Here is an 18,709-nt window from a genome sequence, read left to right on the forward strand (position 1 = left end):
TTACTGGAGGAAAATCTTTAATGGTATGGAAAAAATACTATATTAAGTGAACTGAAGTGTTACAAATCAGTATATAAAAATATGAACAAAAGAATGATTGGCAGAAAATCCACCCAATTATTAACAGTGGTTTTTTTATATTAATGAGATTAGGGCTGGATGTGGATTTCTTTTGTTGATGATTTTGTTTTTATGTATTTTCTGCAATAAACATGCATCGCCTTTGCATAAAAGCTTCAAATAAAAAGGGGTTTCTAAGAGGCTTTAGTCCTATGGAATACAAAATTTTGGAACCTCTCTCTTTCCCTGGTTCCTCATCCCCCTTTCTGCCACCTCAGTCTCCATTCTTTCGTCTATTTGCTTCCCTGTCCCCCAGTTTCCTTTAACTCGGGCTCTGGAAGGCGCTGATACTGAAGGTCAGCTCTGCAAAAGCCGGAGTCCGAGACCCGCAGAGCGAGGAGACCCGCCTCTCCCGCTGAGGGCACAGGGCCGGGAAGGGCTCCCTCCTTGCTTTCCGGTGAACCATCGATCAACTGGTGTTTGTCGTCAGTCTTTCCAGAACTTGAGATTTCCTTCGGTTCTTTGGTGGTTTCCGCGCTTCCTGTGCGCCTGCCTGCAGCGCTCCCACAACTAACTGCACTCGAGTTTTGGGTGTGACCTGTCAACTGGGGCAGAAAAAGGCCTCGTTGGCCCTTAGGAACTCTCATTAGCTCCCTGGCCGTCACCAAACAAGTTACAAAGCTCTTTCCTAGACGTAAGTCCATGTTTGAAAAAAAAAAAAATTACTAAGCCTCCACTGTGGGAGCCAGCAGGAGCCCAAAGACAAGAAAGTCAGAATTCCTGCCTCTGGGAGCTCGCAGAAGAGGTGGAGTGGGTTGTGAGAAAACCATCCCCGGTAGGACACTCGCAGGACCCGGTGAGGCCTAATAACCCAATAACACGCTCACTTTAGGGCATCGAGCATTTACTGAACACCGACTACGCATCGGATATTTTCACTTATGCTATCTTCCTATCAGGAAGGCAAGTGCAGCTCTGGGGGAACAAATATCCATCCTCATTTTGCCAATAAGGAAACAGGTTCAGAGGAAAAACATCCCCCATTTTACCGGTTAGGAAGCTGAGGCTCTGAGGAGTCAGCTCAAATGCCCTCGACCTCACCAGTAAATGCGAGGCTTTAATCTGAGCCTGTGGACCCCAAAGCTGGAAAAGTTTCTCCCAGGCCACACTGTCCCACGGTGCGGAATCAGCTGGAGCGCGGGAACTTGCCCGGGTCAGAGCTGCAGAAAGTGCTGGAGGAAGTTTCGAGGCCCTTGGTCCAGCGCCCCCTGTGTGGCATGGCCAGCATTGCCCGAAACACCGCTCAAAGCCTGCGGGTTCCGGGACAAATGTTCCTCAGCCGGTGACCTGACCCCGCAAGTCCCGTGCCCCTATCTGCTCTCCTTCGGGGAGTCAAAGTAAGTGGAAGTTATGTCTCCCCTTGGAGGGTGGGACGGAGCTGCTCAGCCCAGCGAGCTGGCTCTGTTTGCCCAGCTGCTCGTGAGGTTTCCCTGGGCGCTATGTCCATGCGACCCGCACCCACCCGCCACCAATGCGTGTCCCTCTCCCGGGAGGTGCGGAGGGGGGCGTTCCCATAAGCCAGAAGTGGAATTTACAGGTTTCAGGCAATCTTTGAAGAGCTCCCACAGTTAGAAGTCCAGTTTACACCTTAAAGACCCTGGAAAGCATGTATTTTACTCATGTGCCTTTTCCCAATTTTCTGCCCTGCGATCTGAGTTGTGTGGTGGGGGTGGAGGTGACGGTTCTGCGTGTTATGTTGGAGGATGAGATCGCCTAGTGCCAAATGGAATGAAATTCTACCTGGTGATATATTTGTAGCGCGCGCGCGCACACACACACACACACCAGGAGCGGGGAATTGGGAAAACAAGTGTATTGTGGAGACGAAAGTTGGATCTGGAAGCCAAGGGCGTGTTTCTGGGGACTTGGAGGGAGAGAAGATCTACGGAGGGGTGAGTGGGAGCCTTATCGGAGATAGATGAACCCTTGAGTCAGGAAGCGCAATCCCCGCCCCCGCCCCCACAGAGCCCCGAGTGAGTGCTCGCCCGCGCGAGCGCGTGTACATGTGTGTACGTGAGTGTACCTGTGAAATGCGGTGGCGCCGGCCGCAGCGCAGTGTTCGCTCCGCAAAAAGATGAATAATCAACACATCGCTCACACCTCCGCCGCAAGCAAGCAAGCAAGCAGGGAGCTGAGAGGTCCCGAGGGCTTTCCCCTGCCGGCTGTCGGAGGTGGCACCACTAGGAAAAGAGGGGGACATTTCAGAGGAGCTCTTCAGTTATCTTTCTCAAGTGAGCTGAGAAACTCAGAAAGGAGAGGAGGAAAAGTCACAGTGAACTTTTCCCCTGTTAGAGGCCTTATATTGCACGCCCCTGTGATGTATTAGAAGCAGAACATGGGCATAAGGCTTCGTGTCCTACTTATCAGCTGAGATGCCACTTGTCATCTGTCATCCTCATTTTGTACAGCTGTAAAGCGGGGGCAGATAAATCCCACCTAAAGTGTGGCTGTCAAGTTTAAGGGTGAGAAAGTGTGTGGAAGTGCCTGGCACCCAGGAAATGCTGGGTGAACGTCTTGCCTGCATTCGTTTGTTTTTTGTTTTGAATGGAGCCCCAGTCGATTGCTTTTCATAATGTGGGTCAATTTGCCTTTGGGTCGCTGCGCCTTCAGTAGTGTGGTGACAGAGATGGCCATTCTCTTCCTCCCCAGGTGCCTGCAGGGCCTGGAGGTGGCTGCAATCGGCCAGTTTATCCCTGCACAGCGCAAGCCCGGGCTTCACTCGCACCCTACGCATACGCCCAGGAAGTTGGGTCCCCAGGTTTGCGTGGAGGCCGGACCAGGCACTTCTCTGTCCATTAATCACCGGCCCCCGAGGCACTTGCCTCCTGGACCACCGTTCACGTGTCGCCGCGGGCCCATCTCTGACATCCGCGCTCCAGAAGTCCTCATAAATGAGGTTGTTCCTTCGAAAATGTGTTCTCTTGACCTTTCGCTTCTCTGCCTCGTCTAAGGCTGTCTCACTAGCTCCGTACTCAGAATAAAGGAATGAGGAGGAAGGATATTGTTTTTCAGGGGGCATACTGAAGCGAGAGAAGAAAAAGAAGAGAGCTGAGAAAGAGATTGTCTGGAGTCACTAAGCGTTAGAATAGAGCCAAATCTGGCTTCTTCAGTCCATTTTGGGTAAACTCATTGCAGTGACCCGACTGTCCTGTGTGTAACTCCGCGATTTTATACAGTGTCCTCCGGCGCCTCAGCTTCCTACAGCCGCTCCCGCTGGAGTTCCCTTCACTATGGAAAAGACATAAGCAAGCACGCAAGCAAGATCGATCAAGAACCAAATCTAACTTTTTACCGAATTGTCCTAAAAGGTGACACTCTTCAGTGTGGATGGTGGAGTCTTCCTGATGTATTTGTCAAGCATTTGAGAATAGTTTCTTTCCCCCTCCCTCCTTGGGAACTCTCCGTTACGGAGTATACAAGTCCAGTTTCATTAGAAAAGCGGCGTTCATAAGTTGAAATTTGCAGTAGGTGGTAGCGGTGTTGGATATTTTTTACAAAATATTTCATGAGAAATTGCGAGCTAAATATTCAGCAGGGTTCTGAGAAGGCGAGCCAATCTATTTATTTTTCCTCGGATGAATAAAAAGCAAAGTTTCCAGCTAAAACAAACAACCTGGAAGACTCATGCTCAAAGAGGGGTTTACCGGGGACCTGCCACTCACTTATTTACAAAACCCAGACTGGATGTCCCTGGGGATCGAACTCCCTGCGTAGGAGCCAGGCTCTGTCCCTCCGGTTACACAGACCCAGGCGCCGCAGTGTGTGTGTCTGGTTGTGGGGGTGAAGGTCAGGCTGTAAGGGGCAGAGGTGTTTTCGCACCTGATTTCACCAGGGCCCTGCTGGACGTGAATGAGGCCCTGAGAGCAATTTTCTAAGGAAAATTTCCGAACTTCTGACCTAGAGGAGAGACGCGGCGCCCAGGAGACTGGACGGAAGGCTATTGGGGAAAGGGCCTTAAAAAACCTATCGGGAAGAAATTGGACACTGAGGTGCAGATGTAAAACATAAATGCGAGAAAGAACCCGAGGGTTCATTGGGAAGAGTGAACAAAGGAGGGGACAGGGTAAATAGTAAATGCCACCACCCTACCCCGGTTTTGTGCAAATAGATTGTCATGAAAAATCTTAATAACGTTCATCTTATTATTGAACTGCAGAATGGCAGAACGAAGTTCGAGGGCCGACGCGAAGCTCCAGGGCCAGGAGCCCCGGAGGCACGCGCCGGCTCCGCACCCCCGCCGGGTCGGGCTTCCCCGGGACGCAGCTGCGCGGGCTCGGGCCCTGCGCGGCTCGGGGCGGGTTTTGTGTGGAGCGTTCGAAAAGGTTTGTTCAAGGGTAGCCGGAGGCGCTGGAGATTGGAACGACCCTCCAGGCGCTGCGCTGCCGCCGCTCACTCCATCACTAACTGATGCTCCTTCGGCGCGGGTGGCCGACTCTGCGCCCACCCCCGCCCCCCAAAGCCACACAAACCTAATTAAACCCAACTGGGTTGGCAGAAACGCGCTCTGCTCCCAGAAGGCCGAAGCGCCGCCTTGCTGGGCCCAAGGCTGCTTCCCCGTCTCCCTGTCCCTCCGCCCTCTTCACGCCGCTAGTGGGAAACTTCATCTTAGCCAAGGGCGAACTTGGGCGCCGGTGGCTCGAAGCCCACTGGGCCCGCAGCAGGGTGGCCGCGGTTTGCTCTGATTACCCTGCAGGGCCGCAAGAGGCTGCCTCCAACGCCACCGGCGAAGAGCAGTGCGGCTTCCCCCAACCCCAGGTTTAAGTTACGGGGCCATAGTTTTCTATAACTACCTCCCGGCAGGGCACTTGACCACTGAACTTGTCTTTGGTGGCTGTGGGTGGGGGCGTCCGCCGAGCGTGGCTGTTTGGTTTAGGGAGGGCAGCAGGGAGCCCGGAGAAAGGACCAATTCATTCACTTCCTGAGGGGCATAATTTAGATGGCAGCTGTTGCGGGCGAGAAGTGCCAGCGTCCTCAACCCTGGCTGTGCCCTTTAACCCCAGCCAACCCAGCCTGAAGGGCAGACGGTCCGGGCCACCCTGGGACCCACTGCCGCCCTGCGACCCCTAGGGTTGTGCACGGTTCCTCTCTTGGTAACGTCGCGGTGCCGCAGTTCAGAGGCCCCTTGAAAAAAATCTCGGGGCTCATCAACACATCTTAAGGGGGCTCACGGGTTGTTCCACATTCTCTGCCAAGGAATCCGAGGTATTGCCTTTACTGGGCACAGTCCACGGACGAGAATGGGGGTGGGTGGTTACCTGAGGTTCACAGATTTAAAATAAAGCGAGTAAATCGGGGTAAAAGACTCGGGTGCTTAGTTTTTCCAGGGACAGAAAATGTCTACAAAGCCTGCATTTAATACAGAATTGCCTAGTTGAAACACGGCAGTTAGTTTCACCACCCACAAATTTCGAGCCCTGTCTCCTTTCTTTGGACAACTCCCACCTCACTGGGCTTTTACAATAGTTGTGGTGCATGTTCTGGTGCCCAGTCACCCTTTATGGCTCCCCTGCCTTTGTTATCAACAAGGGGGACCAAGCCAGAGCCCTGGGGTCGTGGTGCCACAGCAGGCACTATCTAGAGGAGGGGCGGCTCACGTTCTCGACCTCCCTCATTAAAGTAACCCAGTGCCTGGACCCTGGGTTTGTAGGGAGAGGGTCAGCACGCTCCCTCCCCATCCCCATCGTTTTTCCAGTGGATCTCCGGAGTACAGACTTGCGCTTCCTTAGCGCGATCCGCCGGCGAAGTCTGGGCTCGCTGTTTGCCCTAGAGAAGAGCGGAGTCGCAGAAGGGCCCCTTTCTCCGGAAAGCGGCGTTTTCTGAAAGTTCGAGCTTCCTGTCCACCCAGGCAAACGAGTTGCAAAAGCTTGTGTCCTCTAGCGGCAAACTCTCACAGTTCATTTGTGAGCGCTCACTTACACCTAAGTGATGTGGTCGGAAGTGAATTCACGCTCGGATTGGAGTCCCGGGTCGGGGAAAGTCCCCTGAATGTAACCTCGGTTGCGCCAGGGCCTCTCCATAATGAGGCTGGGAGGCTCCCGCACAGCCGCTCGAACTGAGGAACAGCTGATTTGTCTCCTCCACGGCAGATGGTCTTTGAGCACAGATTTGCATTCATTGTCTTCAAATCTGTTTTCGCGCTGGTGTTCTAGATTTCAGCAGCAGATCTATGCACAGATCAGAATACAAAAGGAGAAGCAAGAAAATAACACCCAGCCAGGAGGATTTTTAATAGGCACCGCGAGCTGCCCGGCGCAATGAAAAGCCGTCTAGGGTTTCAGCTGTTTAGGGGAGCTGCCGCCGCCTCCCGGCCACCAGCCAGCCCGCGGCCAGCGCCGGGGCGACCGTGCGCCGCAGGCGAGGTTCCCGCGACTCCCCCACGGCCTCCCCGCTGTTCCTCCGCTGACTCCCCGGGGCTCCGGGGCCTGGGCGGGGAAGGCGGAGGGGCTCCCGGGACGGTGCTGAGCAGCTCTCGCACTAAGCCTGCCACGACCTGTCAGCAACCTCTCATCCGCACGGGTGCGACTCTCACTCGCGTCTGCCTGGGGGTATTTTCCTTAGCTCCTTGACCGTTTCCCCCGACATGCTATTTATTTGAGTAGCACTTGAGCCTTGTTCGTACCACCCCCGCGAGCCCCAGCCGCCCCCTCCCACACCCCCGCTCGCTTTCGTTCACACACCCTTCTCTCTCAACAACTTGTAAACCGCACACAGAACCTGAGGGTCACCATGTAACTCCAGGAGACTCGGGAAAGCCGTTCAGGGAAGTGGGTTGCTCTGGGGAACGTTTGCACAAAACATAAGTACATGTGGTCACACTCTCCGCTTCCTTACAAACACGCCCGAGATCCGAGCCCAGGGAATGACTATGCGTCCCGCAGGCTACACAAATCTGCATCTAGAGGCAGGACCCACAGAGGCTCCCCGCTCCCGCGTCCGGACGGAGAGAGCGCGTCCCAAGCCAGCCGGCTGCAGAGCTGGATTTGGGGGCCCCATCCCACGCACGCACACCAGGGACGCAGCCAGCGTCCGCAGCTTTCTGTCCCCTTTCACCTCAGAGCGTGGCGCGCGCCGCCAGAGGACGTCGGCCGGCCTGCCCAGCGTCGCCCAATCCCGAGCGTCCATGCAAATGAGGCTCCTTATCCGGCCGCGGCTCCGCCTCCCGCGGACAGCGCCGTAGTAACCCATTCATGGGGTCCGTGCGCCGCGGCAGCTCTGCTCCGAAGTGCTCGCAGCCACCGCCTCCTCTCGGCTCTGGGTCTTCCCCTTCCTTTTACAACTGATCCTGTTGGGGATTTTTTTTTTTTTCTAAATTGGAGCGGTGGGGAGGAGCAGGGAAGGTGGGGGACCAGGAGGAAGGGGGAGAGATTAGGCAGCCATCAATCTCCTCCTGTTTCTTCCAGAACAGGTGATGCTTCTAAATTGTGATCACTTTCTGAAGGCAGCGTTGCCGCAGAAAGGATGCGAGCGACCTAGGACAGAGGGCCTGAGGTGGCAGATCTGAACTTGTGGAGGATAAAAACCCAAACTTTAACTACACCAATCCGCATCTCACGCGGGAAGCAAAGGACGGGTTATCTTTTTTTTTTTTTTCCAAGAGGGACTCAAACTTCAGCACTTGATCCCTTTTTTGGGGGGGATTGCTTTGGAGGAAACAGTTTGGTGACAACGCTGGGAACAGTAAGGACACTGTCGTAACTCTTATTTTTAAAGAGACAGATCAGACTTTTTAAATGTTTGGGATTCAAGATACTTTAGGAAGAGGACCAGCTCTGAAAGAGAAATCGCTGGGCGCCGAGATGGATTCGGTCAGGTCCTGGGTCCGGAATGTCGGCGTGGTGGACGCCAATGTTGCGGCGCAGAGGTAACCAGACTGTCGCACAATTATTATGCTCTCAAAGTCTCTAGCTCGTTTGCTCTCTCCCACTGTCTCGGTCTCTCTCTGTCCCTCCTCCCCTCGCTCACTCGCTCCTTCTTCTCTCTCCCCCGCGTCTTTTGCCCGGGCCCCGCGCGCTGGGGCTCGCCCTCGGGCAGGCGGGTCGGCGCAGTGAGGGGAACGCTTACCCTGCAGCTCACACTCGAGTTTCTGAACTGCCTGGGTCGCAGTGTTTCTCCCTCGCTCCTTCCCCACAGACCACTCTATGGGAGGAAAAATAACAGTAGCATCCAACGCCTCGCCGCTCAGCCCTTTGCCCGGCGAGGAGGGCCTGGCCGGGAGTGCAGCGTGAGGACCAGAGCCGGCTTTCCCGCAACTGCCGGGCTCCGCCAAGCCGCTGGCGAGAGCCTCTTCTGCCCATTATTGTCGGGCGATTCCTGGAGGCCCGGAGCCCAGCGGGCAGATGGCGGCGGTGGCGAGAGGAGCCCGGGAGGCAGGAGCGGCTTCCTGGGAAGGCAAAGAGGCTGGGAGCTCTGGGAGGGGGCAGGCTGGAGGGTCCCGGCGCAGAGATAAAGCGGTGGGCCAGAAGCACCTTGAAGGGGTGAGGGGAAAGAAGAAATTAAAGAGAAAAGGCGACGGAATAAGAGTTGAAGAAACTGCAGAAGAAAGGCAAGGAGAGGAGCTGGCCGCAAATGCAGGGAATCACCAGCCGCTAGTCCCTGAAGTTCAGTGTTGCTCAGCGTCCGCGTGCTGACAGAGTAAACGCCTGGCCCCGGGGGCCACGCAGGGACGACTTTCCGTTCTCCCTTCCTCATCATCTCTGCTGAGCTGCTATTTGTGGTCTCCACGTCCTTGTCTGCAAGAGAAAGTGCCCTTACCCCGAGGAGCTCACGAACTTCTTCCCACCACTTCAGCCTCTCCATCCGCTCTCCTGGTTGTCCCTCTCCGAGTCCCAACATCATGACTTCAAGCCGAGAAATTCCTCCTTTCCTAGCGGGCCATGGTCTCCAGGTATCCCGGGTAGAGCGAACCAGCTGCCACCCTCGCAGGACAGGAAACAACTCGAATCGCCCCGGGGAGGGCGGCGGCTCCATCCCTCCTGCCTTAGCCAGGGACGCAGCCGGATCACTCGGGCACACCATACGCTGCGGAGGCAGCGGCTTTTCGTAGCCGCCTGGAGCTCGTAGGTCTGCAGGCAGAGGGAAATCCGGCAGTCCACAGAGCCGGCTGCGCGGCGCATTTCCTTCGCTGAGCTGCTTAAAGACACCAGCCCTGCTTTCCTTCTTTCCCTGCACCAAATACTTATAAAATCGGAACAGACAGCTCGAGTTGGGTATTCTAGCAAAATTTTACACTCTTCTAAAGAGTGAAAAGTGCTCGCGCCCTGGGGTATGAGGTCCAGAGAGCCCAGCACCGCGGGGCAGCTCCAGCCATCTGCGTGCTCGCCTGGGCCCGGAGTCTCCTCTCAAATGTTATCTGGCGGCCAGTTCGTCCGAAGCCGCCACAAGTCGGCAGGGAGGTGTGCATACACACCCAATAAGCTCGAGGGCACCTCTCGGGTCCTCCAACTTGGGTTTCGCGGTCAGTGAGTTTGGCTGGTGCCGCGGGTAGATGTGACAGGAGCTAGGCTCCCCTCGGTCCCAGGCGACGACTTTCTCTGCTTCTTAACATTTTGGCTTCTCCGAGCTCAGCAGTTCTGGGGGGAGGCGGGGAGTGCCCAGTATCAGGTTGTTCCTAGTGGCCCTCGATCCCTAGGACTGATTTCGGGGATTCCACCCTGCCACTGGCCTGGGCGCAACTTTTCGGAAGAGCGAGGGAAACAGGAGGTGAGGTCTCTCCCAGTAGGACTGAGGCTTGGGCTCTGGGCTTCCTGCCCCACCCCGAGTTCTCACCCACCGCCTTGCCGGGAAACCATGGTCAGGGGCGTTGTGGGCAGTAGCACGCGGACAGCTAACTCAAGTGAAGATGAAGGAAAACCATTGAGTCTTCAGAAATAACAAGGCACTTATTTCCCAAGCCCGGGGCCCAGCTCCAGTTCCTGACCTATTCGGTGGGCACCTGATAGGAGAGATAAGGGGCTCCTGCCTGGAGGACCGGTCTGGGCCTTGCCGTGCAGCCGGGAGCCTCTGGTCTCTACTGAAGGCCTGAGGGTAAGCCGCCAGATGCTGGGATGAGCAGAGGCTAGAATGGTCCGCCCTGCCACCTGACCCCTGTGGCCACGGAGACTCTTCTAAGGATCCTCCTCTAAATCTATATTGAAAAAAAAAAAAAGATTCCAGGGGCCCAGGATTCTTGACCTGGAATATAGGACCCTTGACCCTCTGCGGGTTGCATGGGCGTGCTGGTAATGTGTCTTTTTCTCTTTTCCCGGGTCCGGTGTCCCCCTGTTTCTTCCTGCACAGCGGAGTTGCCCTGTCCCGGGCCCACTTTGAGAAGCAGCCTCCCTCCAACTTGAGGAAATCTAACTTCTTTCACTTCGTCCTGGCGCTCTATGACAGGCAGGGGCAGCCGGTGGAGATTGAGCGCACAGCCTTCGTAGACTTTGTGGAGAACGACAAAGTAAGTGGAAGTCCCCTTCTTCCTCTGGTGGCCTAACGACTACCTCCCTGCGAAGCACTAAAGATTCCATCTGTCGCTTGCAACACTTTTCCGTTCACATCACCAGGGACGATAAATCGAGGCCTCTCACTCGCAGCCTCTAAATCAGTTGATTTCTGCGTACCTCCTCCTGCCCCCACTCCAGTGCTGGTGCAGCCAGCACTTGCTGCAGGGGTGCTGGTGGCTCTAGTACCCAGCCTCTGGGTCATTAGCAGAACCTGGTCATGGACTGACCTGTGCAAATGCCCTTCCTACTAGAGCGTGGTTTCAAAGTATACCCAAGACTGCATTGCCCTTCTCTGTGTTATTTTGGTTATTTTGCACCTGCTTGCTCCCAAAAAGTGGGGTAGCTACCAAGTGGAAATCCAGAGCCCAGCCTTGGCACCCCCTTACCCACTGAGACTCCTCTCCTACTCCTGCTCCCCAACCTCTGGCTCTGAACCTAGACTGGGTTTGGAACTGCATTTGATACCAAAGGAAGCCGGTGTGTGATGGAAGGGAAATCTCTTGTCTTCCCTGGGTCTCAGTCTCCACTGTATAACATGAGCCTTAGAGTAGGCGCTCCAGAGATCCCTCCTGACCCTGTGCCTCGGTCCCTGCTTTTTGTGGCCCTGGAGGCGCTGGTCCTGTCCAGACAGGGACTAATGCAGCCCTTCCATATGACAGGTCTCTTCCCCTCTCTGCCAAGAGAAGCCTTTTGACTTCCTAAGGATAGACAGAGCCGGGTGGGTTGGGTGGGGACTGTTAAAGGCAATGCTGTGTGGTGTTGGTTTGTTGCAACTGGTGGGGTCGCACTCTGAGGACATTTTTAAGGGAGAGGGACAGAGGATTGGAGAGGGTCAAATGGCCAAGAACCTTGGCAAGTCTTGGAGGTGGTCCTGTGGCAGAAGCTCCAGCCTCTTTGACCCATGGTTGGGGGGGGGGATTGTTAGAGGCTGGGGGGTCGGGGTGAAAGGCTGCGGGAGGGTGTAGGGATGCACTCTTTCCTTGTTCCCTCATTTGGGGGTCTCAAGAGCAAGGAATCCCAACACTGCTGTCTTTTTAGGAACAAGGCAATGAGAAGACCAACAACGGCACCCACTACAAGTTACAGCTCCTCTACAGCAACGGTGAGCGCCCCTCACCCTCTGGGTCCAGGTGCCCGCACATTTCCCTTTCAAGGAAAGCCGAGTTGATCTTGTCCTGGTAGCTTGTGGGTGGTTGGGACCCAGGGAGAACAGGGTTTTGAGAGGCTCAGTCAGGGTAAGGGAGCTGTTTGGGTGGTCTTTGCCCTCAGGACCTGGTCCACCCACAGCCCTGGGCAGCTTCTTGGGCCTGGCCCCAGGTGGGGACAGGTTGGGGGTTTTCAGAGTGGGTCTGGAGGTCCTTACCTTGTGCCCATCCCTTCCCTCACAGGCGTCCGCACGGAGCAGGACTTGTACGTCAGGCTCATTGACTCAGTCACCAAGCAGGTGAGCCCAGAGGTCCACTTGGCTGCTCCTCTCCAGGACCTTGTCTCCCGCTCCCCTGCCTTTCTCTGACCTCCCCCCACCCTCCGTAATTCCTGGGTCAGACTAGATTGTCTGTACACATCAACTCACATCTTGTCCACTCTGGGAAAAAATTGTTTTCTCTCTTCCTAGTTGTCCTGTTTCTTTATCAGTGGGGAGGTGCTTGGCGTGAGGGGTGGTGAGCAAACAGGTGAAGGGAACAAGCAATTATTGGAAGATTCAGTTTCCCCAAACATTGCCTTTTGCAAGAAATATGTTCTGATGGGGCAAGCATGTTATTATTATTTCGCAAGAGTCAGCTTGGGCTCTGTGCCGCCAGTGGGCACTCCTAATGAAGTAGTGGGCAGAGAGAGGAAAGCGAATTTTGGGCTTGCTCTGAAGCCCCCTTTTCTTTATTTCCCCACTCCCCTCACAACTTCCCTCTCTATCCTTGCCTCCTTCACAGCCCATAGCTTATGAGGGACAAAACAAGAATCCAGAAATGTGCCGCGTTCTTCTGACACACGAGGTCATGTGCAGGTAAGAGCCACTTTGTCCTGAGGGGTTTGTTAGCAAGCTGGGCAGGGGAGCGGGCCTCTGGCTTGCAGGCGGGTGGGTGGGTAGGCGTCCCTATCAGGACATGCAGGAGTGATGGTGCTCAGCCAGTCACTACAACGCACTTCCCATACTAAAGGCCAGACTCTTAGGGCATCTCCAAAAGGAAACCCAGAATCACGTGGGATTTCATCCCCAGGTGTCTCTGGAGTTTTCTTCCACCCGGACAGTCTCTGCTGTCCAGCAGTTGGTGGCAGCAAGGGGAGGCACGACGGGGCTCCCCCCAGGCAAGTTTGGGAGGGCCACTGTCCCTGAGCCGTCTCTGCTCCAGCGAGGTACTTGAGGCTCAACGAGGTACTCTCTGCCAGAGTGGCAAGCTCGGGGTAGTTTTCCAAGGAAGGGCCACTAGTGGCGTTGCCGAGTCAAAGCACTGGAGACTCACAGTCTGGGACTACCAGAGGGTCCAACAGCCCATTTCCAAGGCGCCCCTGCCCCCAGCTGAGGCACTTGCCTGTGTTGCAGAAGCATTTCCTTCCTCCCAGGATGCTGCTCCTCCAGGGATTTCTCCTGTCAGAGGGGTTTCTTAAGTCAGGAGGCAGGAAGGGGAGAAGATCAGTGGGGCTCCCCACCAGGGAGGGAGGTCTGGAGCAACAGCTGAATTCTGATGGCTGAGTTGTGAGAGGTGCGGTCTCCAGGAGCCTCTGCACTTTTGCCCATCTTCTTTGTAGAGACCAAGCCCTTCCATTTTGAGTCTTTCTTTTACTTGACTAGAAGGAAGGAAAACAAAAAATTAGAAGAAATTCATTCATACACTTTCTTTCAATGAATGTTTATTGAGTGCCTTGTTTCGCCAGGTATTGGGGATCCCCCAGCAAAGGAGAGAGAGTTTTCAATAAAAAGAGATCTGGGGGAAGTGGTGGTGATTTTAGCATAAGAATGTAAATATTTTCTTCCATACATGTTTTTCTTCTTCCAAAATCTCTGGTTAGGGAGAAAGCCTCAATTCTCCCTCACTCCCCTATTGCTTCAGCGGGTGTCTCCCCACTCCAGACTTGCTACTTTTGGGTGGTTGTGGGTCGAGGCTCATGTAGTTTAGACTGTTTTTATGGTCAGCTCCTGGCAGTCCCGTCTCCCTCCCAGCCCAGTCAGGGAGAAACATAACAATCAGACATGCTTGTTTTGGTTTTGACCAAGTATTAGAAAAACAAACCTTGCCAAATGCCAAGTTCAGCTCTGCCAGAGCTAAGGGAATGGGGCTTCCTTGCCTGAGTAGCCGGGAGAAGTGCTGGCCGATGGAGTAAGCAGAGACCTGCTTCATTATCCCAGGGCCCCTTGACAGATCCTTTTAAAAAGGAAACAATTCCGAGATGAACTTGCGTGCAAGACCTAGGTTAAATAGTGAGAACACTTTGATTCTGTTGGTTAATGGCGGGGTGCTCTTTAAAAATTTTTCTTTATACTTTTAAATGTCTTTGTTTGGAAAGATTATCTTCTTAAAAGGAAAGAAAACTCCAAACTGGCCCATTGTCTGATGAATGTAAGTAATACTTACATGCCCTACCCAGCTGTATTTAAGGCTGACATTTTTATTTTTAAGCCCAATCAAATCCTCCTCATTTTATGCTGTTTAAGTAGGAGCATCAATTTTTAAAGCTTCTAGTTTAGGTTGCATTAGTAACACAATATAAAAATTTAATGTACTGTAACTTCCCTGCGTTTGAGACCTGGAAAGAGATGCTCTGCTGTTCTCTTCCCAAACTAGACTTTAAAACAAGCATTCATTATGAGTAAACAAACGGCCCACGGGTGGGCAGTGTCTCTGGAGTGTGTGTGTTCGTGCGTGCTGGGAGATGAGCTGGGGTAGTGTCAAATGCTGGGCGCATGGGAAAGGCAAGTTCTCATTCTATGTGTCCATCCCGAGCTGGTTGGGTCGCCTGTTGGGGGGGAAAGTTCCTTCTCCTCGTCCGAGGAGCCAGTCACAGCAGTCAGGGATGGAGGGGCCGTTTCCTCGCCATCTCGTTCAACGCTCCGTCTCGTTGGTCTGGTGGGTGTTCTTGGGCATACCTGCAAATTTTCTGGCATGGTTTTATGTTCTGTAATCTTTAGTCAAAAGTTCATAAAGTAGCATTTAGTTTTGAGGAGGGAAACAATATAAATTGCTTCAGGAATAACTTTTTCTTCCTTCTCCAACTGTCTCCGCTTCCCTCTCCTCTGCTTTAGTTCGTTTTGCCGATTATTAGCAAGGAGAAATCTAGTTGTTATGTTGCTGCCAGCCACCCCGTGCCCTCAAATGCTCAGAGGGTTAAAAGATATTATAATTTGAACAGAAGTCGTCTCAAGGCCTACAGCTGGCTAATAACAGAGTTGTATTGAGCAGAGCAAAGCCCACAGCTGTGACTTCTCCCCACCAGGCGTAGGCTAGACAGGGCCCTAATCAGATGGGCCAGCCGGGCAGTGGGGCCAGTGTCTTTATGGGCCAGATGGTGTGAATTTAGACACTTTTGTTATGCAATCGCAGGGAGGAGTTGGGGAGAAGAAAACAAAACAAAAGCCACCATGCTGTGCGCTTATTTGAGTTTGAAATTAGAGACAGATTTTTGAAAGTTGAGGGTTGAATTTTAAAAAACGATTTTGGAGGGGAAAGGGCATACTGGCTCCTCCTGAGCAGGAGTTTGGCTGACTGGACATTCTGTGTCCATGACCGGGGCTTTTTTTCCTCTCCAGCCATCCCTCTCCCACCTTTTTTTATCCTTTCTGAAAAATTCAGGTAAGATTCAGGATTGGGATAAAATTTCTCATCCCGCCCCCCCCCCCCCCCCGCAACTCATGTTTTTTCCCTTTCTCTGTCAAGACCCCATGAAGAGATAGGAGGATGAAAGAGGCCTATTAGCAAATGGAGAGTATTTCAGGTAAAAGGTTCTCCAAACAAGCACTAGAATAAAATAAACCAAACAAGCCAAGCCCAGGAGGAGTAAGGGAAGAGCTTTCATTTTCATTCATTAGGGGAAAAGGGCACTTCTGAGCCTCGCTGTGGTAGTTTGGGAACACTGTCTTTCCCTAGTGTCAGGTTCAGTTTCCTCTTCTCTTTGTCTAATTCCTCTCTCCCTCCCTCCTTCCTACATGCCTCCCTCCCTCTTTCCTTTCTTTTCTTTCTCTCCCCTCCTTCCCTCCTTCTTTTTCTTCCTTCCTTCCTCCCCTTCTTTCTTTCTTTCATTTATTTATTTTTTCCTAAGCAAGAACTTCAGACTTACAGACTTGCTTGTTAGGAAATAACCCTAAAAAGCCTTTTTAATGAAAGTAACTGAACCTGAACTTGGTCACTCAGGCTTTGACTATATGGCAAAGGGAAGGGAGAAGTGAGTTTGTTATCTGTGTAATTCAGGGACTCAGTTCCCTCTCTCAACGATCCACATACCTGACCCCAGAGTGATTGTTTGGGGGAAGGTAGTTCATGAACATCTTTCACTTTCCACTTTCCGTTGCTTCTCTTAGCATTCTGGCATGATGGCTGAATGTCATTTAGGAAACCAAATAAGGAATAACTAGGACATGTTGATGAGAAATTTTCTTTAAAAAAAAAAAAAGAAAGAAAACAAGAATTAGCTCTGGCTAACCCAGAAAAATTTTAAGAAGGTCTCAAACGGGGCAAATACAGCCCAGTCCTGTTGTTCTTATCCCTTTATTCTTATAGTGCAATGGTCAAGTGAGTGTCTTCTACATCTTTTCATTAGAGGTTAGAGATTATAATTAAATATGGCACTGTTGGAAAAATCGAAGTCCGGGCCCTGAAATTTCTCTGCATTTTTTAAAAATATCATTTCCGTCCCTGAGCTGAATCCCCACATGGTACTACACTGGCACCAGGCTCACATTTTTATCTGTTTTTCTTTTCCTCATGAGAAACTTTCTATGGAAAGCAGTTGAATTCAGCCGAGCAATTTTGCAAACTTAGCTTCCCAAGAATCATTCCTTCTCCAGCTAAACAGATTGATAGTGTGTGCCGTTGGAATGAAATTGTACCTGGCATCAAGCACATTTGGGTCAGATTGACTTGCTGATGGCGTCAGAGGGGAGCCTAGGTAGAAGGCTTTAGGTAACTAGCAGGTATGGGGCTTCTGAAATTGCGTTGCTAAGAACAAAGCTTTGCCTGAGCTGCAGAGGTTCTGTTGACTTACCCACAGAGAAAGGGGAGGTGGAGACAGAAATGGGTGGGAGTAGGAGTTGGGAAGAGACACAGGGGCTTTGGGTGCAGGGCGCAGAGCAGCTGGCCAGCATTTTTATTGGTATTAATCTTGGGATGGATTGAAATATTAAAACTTAAGGCCTAATATAATTTCAAAAGCAAAATATTATTTCAGAAAGTCCCAGGGGCAAGCTCTGGTATTTAAGGAAGTTGAGACAATTTTTCTTTTACTTCCTACTAATTTGAGTAAATCTCATAAACCCTCATTGTGCCCATTCAGCAGAATATTTTAAGCAGCTCTCTGAAGTATAGTCTATTTTTTTTGAGAATGGTAAATTGCTCACTAAATAATCCATATGTCCTGGCATGAGAGAGATGGATTTTAAAAGTTGTAAAATGTTTGTTTGTTTGTTTGTTTATTATTCTGTGGAGGATCTGAGATGGTAACAGTGCTGCAGGGAACCAGAGGGCAAATCTATGGCACTGGGCCGTCAGGCCTTTGGGTCTCCTGCTGCTGCACAGCCTCCATCTCTTCCTTACCCCCTGGGTGTGTTTGGAGGGCACCCAGTGAACCTCATAGTCTCATGGACTTCTGAAACCTAGAAGGGACGCTGGAGACAACCTAGTCCAATATTTTAATTTTATATAGAGGGAGGCAAACCCCAGAGGAGTTAAAGAGATGAGACTAAATTCATGCAGGCAGTTTGGGACAGAGCTGGGTTAGGCTCCGAGGTCTGATTCCTGTGTTAACAATTTTCTGGTTGGGCTGCATCAGTCAGTCTTCAGCTACAGATAAGCTACCATGGGGAGGGCAGTGTTGTTGTTGCTAAGGGTTATTGGACATATTCTGCATCCAGGGTGGATGATCATGCTTTTCGCATAAGCCCCTGTACTTGCATGAGCTGAGAGGGTCTCAGGGGTCTGTGGTCCCAACAGGAGCAATAGGGCTACACAGGGAGGTCACGTTCCATTCCTTCTCCAGAGCAAACTTCCGTTGCCCTTTTATGATTGCCTGGATCTCCTATGTGGAGTATTTTGCTCTCTGCCCAGGTCCTTCGGAGTCCTTCCTATCTTTGTAATTGTTCCAGGACTTCTCCCTTCTCTCCTGCATTTTGCAGTATCCACCAGGCAGCCAGCCCTTCTTGGGTGCAAGTGTGGGGAGGCAGTGTTTTCAAGATGGACTTCTACATCCATTGCCGTTTCTGTTCCGTACTTGGTGACAGTAACTGGAGCTATCATGTTACAGTTTTCTTCCTAGTCTAAAGTATACAACATAGTTCTGCTCTTCATATTTAGAAAATGATGGAAGTAAATGCATGCATGCATGTTTATAAAGGACACTGAGTTTCTTTGAGCAATAAGGTTGACAATAATCAGGTCAGCTGCTTGGGGTCTATTTTATACATTTTCCTTTTCCATCTTTCTTCAAATATACATTAATACACAGAGATCTAAAATATACAGTTATAAGATCATTCAATGCTGAGCTGGAAATAACTGTATAGATTTTTAAATCTAGCTGTTCATGATTCTGATTACAAATACTGCTCTTGGGAAAGTTGTAATTTGCTAAGAATTACCCAGTTTTTAAGTCACAGAGTGAGAATTTAAGTGAATGTCTTTAGGCTTCAAGTTCACGGTTGTTTTTAAACATGGCTGAAAATTCTGCTCTCAAGCGGTTGATCATGAAGATGCTACCCAGCATATACTCACTTTTGTGAATATTCTTACACTCTATGCTCATTGTATTTTCTTGATTTTAACCAATTTCTTTTACTCTTTTGGTTCCTTCCCAATCCACAGTCGATGCTGTGAAAAGAAAAGTTGTGGAAATCGAAACGAGACTCCTTCAGACCCTGTCATCATCGACAGGTAGGGGGAAAAGTGTTTGAAAATCATCTCTGCTTTCTT

General features: G+C 51.7%; 1 protein-coding gene across 1 annotated transcript in view; it reads left to right on the plus strand.

Moving 5' to 3' along the window:
- Positions 1-7,469: 7,469 nt before the first annotated feature.
- Positions 7,470-18,709, plus strand: part of EBF2 (EBF transcription factor 2) — a 190,620-nt gene continuing 179,380 nt past the window's right edge. Inside the window, exons 1-6 of the mRNA XM_037038665.1 lie at positions 7,470-7,981; positions 10,396-10,552; positions 11,637-11,700; positions 11,987-12,042; positions 12,527-12,600; positions 18,602-18,670. Of these exons, the coding sequence (XP_036894560.1) occupies positions 7,851-7,981; positions 10,396-10,552; positions 11,637-11,700; positions 11,987-12,042; positions 12,527-12,600; positions 18,602-18,670 (551 nt within the window). The 5' untranslated portion in view covers positions 7,470-7,850. The remainder of the gene's footprint in view (positions 7,982-10,395; positions 10,553-11,636; positions 11,701-11,986; positions 12,043-12,526; positions 12,601-18,601; positions 18,671-18,709) is intronic.

Source organism: Sturnira hondurensis, unplaced genomic scaffold (assembly GCF_014824575.4).
Source record: "Sturnira hondurensis isolate 20B ecotype Veracruz unplaced genomic scaffold, ASM1482457v3 Scaffold0024805, whole genome shotgun sequence".
NCBI classification, from domain to species: domain Eukaryota; kingdom Metazoa; phylum Chordata; class Mammalia; order Chiroptera; family Phyllostomidae; genus Sturnira; species Sturnira hondurensis.